At 63.3% G+C, this 8,450-nt stretch overlaps 1 protein-coding gene across 2 annotated transcripts; it reads left to right on the top strand.

Annotated features, from left to right (window-relative positions):
* The first annotated feature begins 3,160 nt into the window (after positions 1-3,160).
* Positions 3,161-7,415, top strand: RNF208 (ring finger protein 208). Of its 2 annotated transcripts, none has more exons than XM_015878806.2 (2): positions 3,161-3,763; positions 4,911-7,415. In XM_015878806.2, the coding sequence occupies exon 2, from the start codon at positions 5,475-5,477 to the stop codon at positions 6,294-6,296; it is 822 nt and encodes a 273-aa protein (XP_015734292.1). In that variant the 5' UTR covers positions 3,161-3,763; positions 4,911-5,474; the 3' UTR covers positions 6,297-7,415. The 2 variants fall into 2 exon arrangements, with proteins under 2 accessions (XP_015734292.1, XP_015734293.1); XM_015878807.2 differs by lacking the exon at positions 3,161-3,763 and adding an exon at positions 4,085-4,107.
* Positions 7,416-8,450: the final 1,035 nt, after the last annotated feature.

Below are 8,450 nucleotides of genomic sequence, written 5' to 3'. Positions count from 1 at the left end.
GACCTCGCTGCGGTCATGCCAGGACGCAGCACTGAGTGCAGGGATCAGCAGGCAGTGCGGTGCTGCTGGGATGGCTGCAAGCACCCTGTCTCGTGCTGACAGCAGCCCTGGGCTCCCAGGGTTGGAGCTTGGTGACTCGAGTCGACCTGTCTGCTCCCATTTGTGTCTGCTGTGTTTGTGAGCACTGGGCTCATGCAGCCTGGCAGCCCCGTGCTGCTGCAGCCTCCTGCACCACTCAGGGTCCTCCCATGACCCCATCACACGTCAGCAGAGCCCTCCTCTGCACTTGCCCTCAGGTGTGCACCCAGAGCAGCATTTTCGTCCTCATCCACAGGACTCATCCTCAAAGGACTCCTCATCCTCACCCAGGAACACGGCACAGCATCCTGCAGGCTGTGTGGTGCCTGGGGCTCTGCACAGCTTCCTGCACCCCACAGATCCATGCATGCCCCTGACACACAGTGTCAGCTCTGTGCAGGTCTGTGCATAGTGCTGCCCTTGGTGGTTCCCCCAGCAGCCAAGTCCCAGCTCTGCACATCTCTGCACTTTTCCTGTGCTGAGCCCCGTGCTGCAGCTCTGTGTGCTGCATGCTGCTCTCAGCCCTGCTCAAACCACAGCAAAGGCTCAGGCACACGGGGCCCCACGCACCCCTACAGCCACAGAGCCAGGCAGGCTGCTACACACCCACACTGCTCCCACGGGAGTAAAGCAAAACCCTTTCACCCCAAGTGAGCTGGAAATGCAATGCAGAGCTGTGCGTGTGGGCACCGGCTGCCCAAGCTGGGCAGGTGCTATAGCAGGAGGCCTGGGGCTATGCCCACACCCTGGTGGGCACCCAAGCAAAGCCTTGGGACCCTGCTGTGTGGTGGATGTGCAGCACCAGACATGTAATTTAATTGTAAAAATAATGCTCATCACTCCTGGGATCTCTGTGGGGCTTTTGGAACCCACAGAGGCTGAGTGTGCACCAAGTTCCGCATCCCTGCAGCCCCCAGGTCTGTGCATGGCAGCACAGCATTGAGCCATGGACATCAGGGCACTTTGCAGATGTTCTGAGCATCCCATTTCTCATGTTGAGGGCTGTGTGCAGGGCTGGAAGCCCACAAAGCACCACTTCCAACCCCCTGCAAACAGTGCACAAATGATCAGGACCCGATGGCCCCCAGCCCACGCGCTGCTGCTGCTGCAGCCATAACCAGGGCAGAAATAGCGACTCACAGCAAGAATTCCACCTCCTCCTTGGCCGATGATCCAACAGCATTCCTCCTTCAGAGCTGTGTTGGCTCACCCTGGGCAAGCACCCATCTGTGGGAGCCCAGCCCTGACCCTGCTCTGCCTGGGGCTCACACTGTGCCATTGCAGCAATATATGGGAGCAGCTGTGGTCCCATATATTGATCCCACTGCTGCTCAACACTGCACAGAAGGGACAACCAGGTACCTGGTACGGCCCTGCTGAGCACAGCTGCTCTCTGCCAAGCTGGAGGTGAGCTCATTTTTGGGTGCACTGTCAGCACACTGAGTGATTCACCCGTACACAACCTGGTCATTGCAAGTTGCAGGCTGGATTTTGGAATGAGCTGTTGATGTGCACAAGACCAGGACAAACAAACTCCATAACAAGAGTGGCAGGCAGCAAATAGACAGGACATGAATCACTGGCAGTGCAGGTGCTGCAGGTGGCCACGGGGACACAGCAGAGTGCAGTGTGTACCAGGAGCCCAGAGCTGGGGCAGCGTGCAGTGCTGGGGCTGTTGGTGCTTGTCCTGTTGGATGAGCAGCCATCCTGCTGGAGCAGATCACTGCTAGTCCAGATGTGCAACAAAGTGCTGTGTGTGTGACCAGATTGAGCAGTTCTGGGGTGATGGGGCCGATGGGGAAGAAATGTAAGGTCAGGTTATTGTTTGGAATAACAATTTACATCTTTGTGGTTGCATCATTGGTGCTACAACTTGCACTACATCTTGTAACATCAAGGTTTGGAAATGATGGATGTATGACTGGGAAGCAATGGGCACCTTGGCACCGACACACTCTTATTCAGCAGGAAGGATCCCTGATAGCATTTGTGATTGTTTTTAAATAGAGCTGTTGCTTAACTCGCCAAATAGCAGTGTAATAATGCTGCGTGGCTGGGTCAGCACGGGGATGCCACAGGAATTAATAACAGAAAATGGCTCACGCTCACTCACTTCCTGCAATTTCCTTTGCTCTGTGAGTTCAGGCAGAACACATCAGTTCTTGCTATCTGAATCCAAAAGTGCCAGTGGGAAAACAGGCAAAAATGGCATGGAAGACAGGGAAGATTAAGGGAATCCCCTGTTTCTTACCATGGAGGTGAGGGACAGCAGCAGCAGGGGGACAAAGCTGAAGATGTGTGGGCTCTGCAAGTGTGAAAGCAGCTGTGCGAAGTCACAGTGCCCATTTCTGGTCCCAGGGCAGCCCCAGACCCCACAGCTCAGGGATTTCATAGTGGTGAGGGCTCAGCAGGGGCCTGGTACAGAGATCCATGGCTGGAAATGGGCACTGCAGCCAGGGAGAAGGAGCTCAGAACCAGGCAAAATTCTGAGGCCAGCTGGCCAGGGGGAAAGGGCAGAGAGCAGGAAGATGCCAAAGGTCTGCAGAAACCCAGCAGCACCCAAAGGAGCACAGTGAGCACCCTGACCCAACCCGAGGGAGCAGCCCTGCTGCTGAGTTGGGTGCCCAGAGCCACACACCGTGCTGACCCACCAAGCCGTGGCACAGCAGGCAGGTTCTGTGCCCGGGGGCTCCCAGAGTGCGGGATGATGCTCAGTGGGATTTGAACCTCAGGTGTGTGGGGGTTCATCTGCAGAGCTGGGCCGCAGGTCTGACAGTGGGGCCGTGGGTTGCAGGTGTGCTACACGGGGCAGGCACAGAAGCAAGGCCGGGGGGGCGGCTCAGGCCATTCCCCAGCCCCGAATCCCGCGTGGGACACAGCGACATCCCCGTGGGCTGCCTCCCTCACCCCCCCCTTGCAGAACTCCCCCCCCCAGCAGCGCAATGCTGAGTCACCGCGCCCCCCCCCACACACGCTGTAGCCGCGCCGGGGGAGGGCACGGAGCAGGCGGACCCCCCGGGGGGCAGCGCGTTGGGGAGAGGGAGGGCAGGAAGGAAGCGGGGCTGAGCCCCGGGGGGGCGGCGGCGTGCGGAGGGGGCGGGCGCGGGGCGGAGGGCGATGCGGCCACGGGCCCCGAGCTGCCGCTGCTGAGCGAGAGAAATGTGAGCCGGCTGCACCACTGCAGCGGCACTGCGGGCGCCGGGAGCGCGCAGGGAGCGCGGCCGCGCCGCCGGCAGCTCTGAGCCCCGCGGGACGGAGGGGACGGAACCGGCACCGCGCGGAGCCGCCCGGCTGCACCTGCCGAACCCACAGCCGAGCCCCCCCCTCAGCCCGGCGGCCGCTTGCATCAGCCCTCGGCGGGGCACGGCGCGGCGGCCGGGGGGGCGGCGGGGCCGAGGACGGGGGCTGCGGGGCTGCGGGGCTCTGCGGTGCCCCCCGGGCCTTTGTCCGAAGGATCGTCTCTCCCCCACCGACCCCGGGAGCCGGGAAGCGGCCGGAGGCTGCGGCGGGGCCGTGGGAAGCGGGGGGAGGCGACGCGGAGCCGACAGCATCCCCGCGGAGCCGGAGCCGCATCCCCGCGCCTTTCAGATAACCTTTATTCGCACCGAGCGGGGCCGGGACGCGGCTCATGGCCGAACCGGGACCCCGCGACCGGAGCACCGACCGTAGAGCCGCAGCTCCGCAGGTAAGGACGGCTCGGGCCGGGAGCATCACCCTGCGGGCGCGCAGGCGCGCGTGTATATCGAGGCACATATGTGTGCATGTATGTACGTGTACATGTATGTATATGCACGTGTGTGCGTGTGTATGTGCACATGTGTGCGTGCACAGCTGGACTGCGGCCGTGGCTGCGGCTTTGCGGGGCTTTGCGCTGGAAGCGGAGCGCAGGGGCCGGGTGTGCGGAGAGCCGGGGAGGTTGGGGGGGGGGGGGGGCTGCGTCGCCCCGAGGGTTCGGTGTCGCTGCGGTTCGTGCGCGGAGGGGTGTGACGGCGGACGCTCCCGCATGGCCGGGTCCGTGCGCTGCTGCGGGTGAGTGCGAGGGCTGCGGGCGCGGGGGTCTGCACGGGGGAGGGGGGGAACTGCCCGCGGGGTGCGGGACGGGATGCTCACAGGGCCCCACTGCAACTCCCCCCCCGGGTCATCCCTCGAGGTCAGCCGGGCTCCATCCCCCGCAGCTCTCGGGCATCCAAGGCTGAACCCGTCGCTGCCCCCTCCCCTAGCAGATGGCCCCCCCGGCCCCCTCCGTCAGGCCTGGCAGGGAGCAGGCGTCCTGCTAACAGGATTTGCGGCATGATGGAGGAGAGCACAGCAGAGCGCCTTCGCACTTCCCGGGTTGAAGGGGGGCTGTCATCGCGTTGTCCCAGGCAGAAAACGTTCCCGGGGTGCTGCCCGTCTCCCCCTCTGTCCCCGAACCCAGGGTCGAGGGCAGGGAGCGGCGGAGGGGGGAGAGGAGGAGGGAGCGATGGAAGCAGGGACAGATCAGGAGCGCGCGATAGAGGTAAAAATAGATCCACAGAGCAGAGGAGGGGCTAAACGTGAGCGAGAGCCCTGAGCAGAGCAGGGCCGGCGGGAGCCCCCCCGGGAAGGTGCTGCGTGTGCCGGTGGGGGTACGCAGACCCCGCGGTGCGGGGCGCATCCCTCGGGGCAGAGGACTCTGCGGGGCCGTTCCCAAGAGGAGCCTCAGGGGAAATGTGTGGGGCAGACGGAAGGACCGGTAGGGCCGGTGCTGAGAGAGCAAACTATGGGATGGAGGCGTGCAGCCATCGCCGGCACCGTGCGGGCAGAGCCCCGGGGAGCGCAGCAGCCAACATCCTCTTGCTTTTCGTTTGCAGTGAGCACAGAGCTGAGCTGGAAACAGAGGCACCGACTGCAGCGAAAAGGCACGTGGCTGCCCCGGCTCCAGGCGGGATGAGCCCCGCAGCTTGTGGGAACCCACGGTAACAGCGAGTGGGAGAGACGGGAATCAGCCCTGAGGAATCCGCACCAACGCCACGAGGGTCCCTACAGCGAACGCAGGAATCGAGCCGCGAGGAGGCGGGCGCTGCCCACGCTCCGGCTGGGCCCCCCTGCCCTGCGTCCTCCCGCACTGCCCCGCACCGCGGGCATCCTCTCACCCTCCCCGTGCGGGGCTGCCACGGAGGCGAGGGGAGCTGCGGGTGACACCGCCGCTGGCAGCGATGTCATTCTGACATCCCGCGGGGAGCAGATGCTTTGATCGCCTGCCCGAGCGATCCTCAAAGGCGGCGTGGGCAGGATGCGGCCGTGAGCAGCGCCGACCCGCCCGCACCCTGGGGCGGTCAGAGAAGGGACACGACGCCCGCACGTCCCCACGATGCGCTCCCACACCGCCGGCTGCCCACCGTGCTCCTGCTCCAGAACAAGACTGAAAGCGCTGCATGCTGCCGGCATGTTGTAGCCTCATGCAGGCGTCCCTCGGAGACCCCAGAGCGGTGGACGGTAATGTGAAAACGATCCTCATGTCGTGTCTGAAAGGGCAACAGGTCATCATTAAAATGGAGGCGATGAAGATCATCCACCCGGAGAAGTTCTCGGAGCTGCAGGCGGCACCTCCGCGCTACACACCCGCACCGCGCCGGGAGCCGCCCCTGGTGGCCAAACGAGCGTGGCCCTCCGAGTCCGAGATCATCGTCAACCAGGCGTGCGGGGACATCCCGGCGCTCGATGCCGCCCCTGCGCCGCTGCCGCTGCCCCGGACTCCCCCTCTGCCGCGGCGTGAGCGCGGGTACCAGCCCCAGCGCAAGGGCAGCTCGGAGGTTTGCTTCCACCGGCAGCCGCCGTCGGACGAGGTGATCGTCAACCAGTACGTGCTGCACCCCTCGACGCCCTGCGAGCCGCTCGAGTGCCCGACCTGCGGCCACATGTACAACTTCACCAACAAGCGGCCGCGCATCCTGTCCTGCCTGCACTCGGTGTGTGAGGAGTGCCTGCAGATCCTCTACGAGTCGTGCCCCAAGTACAAGTTCATCTCCTGCCCCACCTGCAAGCGGGAGACCGTGCTCTTCACCGACTACGGGCTGGCGGCGCTGGCCGTCAACACCAGTATCCTGAACAGGCTGCCGGCCGACGCCCTGGCTGCCAACCCAGTGCAGTGGAGCAGCGACACCGACCGCAGCTGCTACCAGACCTTCCGCCAGTACTGCGGGGCCGCCTGCACCTGCCACATCCGAAATCCGCTGTCTTCCTGCACCATCATGTGAGCCCCGCGCCCCGGCCCCGCGAGGGACAGGACGGCACCGCGTTGTGCCAGCAGCGCCCGGCGGGGGATGCTCCGGGGGATGCGCTGACCCTCAGCACGGCCACGGACTGGCGATGGGGATGCTGCACCCTGGGACAAGGCACAGAGCCAGCGGCAACCTGTGGTGCTGGGCAGGGGGACGAGGCAGCACGGCACATCCCTGCGCATCCCCGGCACTGAGCACCCCCCTCGGGCTCCTTCTCTCCGGAGCGGACGCTGTCCTGACGGTGGCACTGATCTCACCGCCCCGTGGCTGTTGGGTCTCCGGAGATGCGTTGCCCGGCACTGGGCACCAGGACAGCCCCCACCGCCCCCTCTCTGTAATTTATTTGCCAAAGCTTTCGTCTCAGCGGCCACGCACCGTGCGCCCGAGTCGCAGCCACACTGAGCAGACACGCGGCCGTGCCCCCCGCCGGCCCTTGAGGAAAGCTCCTGTTCATCCTCATTTTGGAGGATTTTTCCCCATCCGTCCCAGGCCGCTACGCGTTCACAAAGGCATTGAGCTGCACCCGTTCTCTGTGGGCCACCCCCCGGGGCTGCGAGGGACCCTGCACCCAGCGCCTCCTGTGCACTGTCTTGCTTTCCCCACAGCATCTGGATGGAGAAGTTTGCTACCAAAAGAGCAAAAAAAAAAAAAAAAAAAAACCTAAAAAAAAAAAAAATTAAAAAAAAAAAAAGAAGAAGAAAAAAGAAAAAGCCATAATTTGCAGGTGCTCCCTCAGGGCCGAGCACTGCAGCACCGGGGCAGGAGGCTGAGCCCCAGCACGGCCCCCAGGACACTGGGGCTGGGGGAGCCAGGGCCCTCATTGAGCTGCCCCCTCCCACCCTACATATCTGGAGCCAGGAGCAGCCCCCAGAGCACAGCACACACTGTGGATGGGGCCCGTGGAGCGGTGGGGCAGGTGATGCCCTGGCACTGCCCTGCTGCCCAGAGCTGAGGGCACAGGGAATGGGGGCTGATCCTGATTCTGTTCTGCTCTGCCAACGCCTCCCGCCGCTGGTTGTGACGATGACCATGTTTTATACCCGGCCTTGTTCAACCCCAACCAGTCTCCCCAATAAAGATTATATTGGAACGAAGGGCAAGAGGGTGTATCAAGGCATGATGCTGTGGGGCAGTGGGGCCGTGTACCAGTGGGACACCACAGCTTGTTCCCATGTGCTCCATGGGGCACTGGTGATGTGGATGGACCCCAAGGCTTCCCAAAGAAGCAGGAGCTCTCGCATCCCCCTCTGGTTCATCCCCTGCCCCTGCACTGCTAACCTTGTGGGCACTCACAGAGGGACACGGGGGCACCCAGAGCAGCACTGCTGCAAGAGCAGGGCCAGGCTGTGGGGTTGGCACAAGGGAGGATGTTTGGCACCCTGAGCAAACAGCACCTGCAGGGAGCACCCAGCACCTATCCCAACTGAGCACTGGGGCTGCTGCTGGGGAGATGTGCAGCTGGGCCATGCAGCCTGGCACACACGTGAGCAGCCCCAGTAGTGGGATGGCCCCAACCCCCCTCCGGTGGGAATGCCGCATTGCCCTCCAGCTGTCCTCAGTGCCCCAAAGGGAGCGAAGCCCCACATGCGTAGCCCTGGGGCAGCTCTGCCCTCCAAGCAGGGATTTGCCCTGTTTGTTACATAAGGATGAAGGGTACAGTGCGTCCTCCCCTCTCCGTGGTACCTCTTGGGCACAGAGTAAATTTAACGCCACTAATTTGATTTTGAGTTGCAATTAAGGAAGAAATGGGGCCTTTCAGGGCTGAGTGCTGGGTGCCAGCATTTCTCCAGACCTATTAACCTCAAACAAGCGCTTGCTGGGGCTGGGGCCCAGGAATGCTGCTAGGGGACAGGACCTGAGTGCCAGCTGCAGGGGGAACTCGGAGCCTGCTGGAGGCTCCCCAGCACCCCAAGCCCCACCAGGCGCCCACAGCTGTGACCGGGCAGAGCTATGTGCCTCCAGGTTGTATATTCCAAGCACACTGAGTTCCATTGGCTGTGAAAACACAACAGAGAGCTCTGCCCCATCCTGCCCGAGTTGCACAATGCTGCTGTGCCGCCTGCATGGGGAACCTGGGCACGCGGCAGCCATGGGAGCAGGGAGGAAGCTGCTTGCAACAGCTCCTTCCAG

Source organism: Coturnix japonica, chromosome 17 (assembly GCF_001577835.2).
Source record: "Coturnix japonica isolate 7356 chromosome 17, Coturnix japonica 2.1, whole genome shotgun sequence".
In the NCBI taxonomy this organism is placed as follows: Eukaryota; Metazoa; Chordata; class Aves; order Galliformes; family Phasianidae; genus Coturnix; species Coturnix japonica.
Note: the sequence above shows the minus strand (reverse complement) of the source record. Positions and strands in the feature narration are given on the sequence as shown.

Coding starts and splice junctions, on each gene's coding strand:
- RNF208 (XM_015878806.2), top strand. CDS start 5,475: ATGCTGCCGGCATGTTGTAGCCTCATGCAGGCGTCCCTCGGAGACCCC.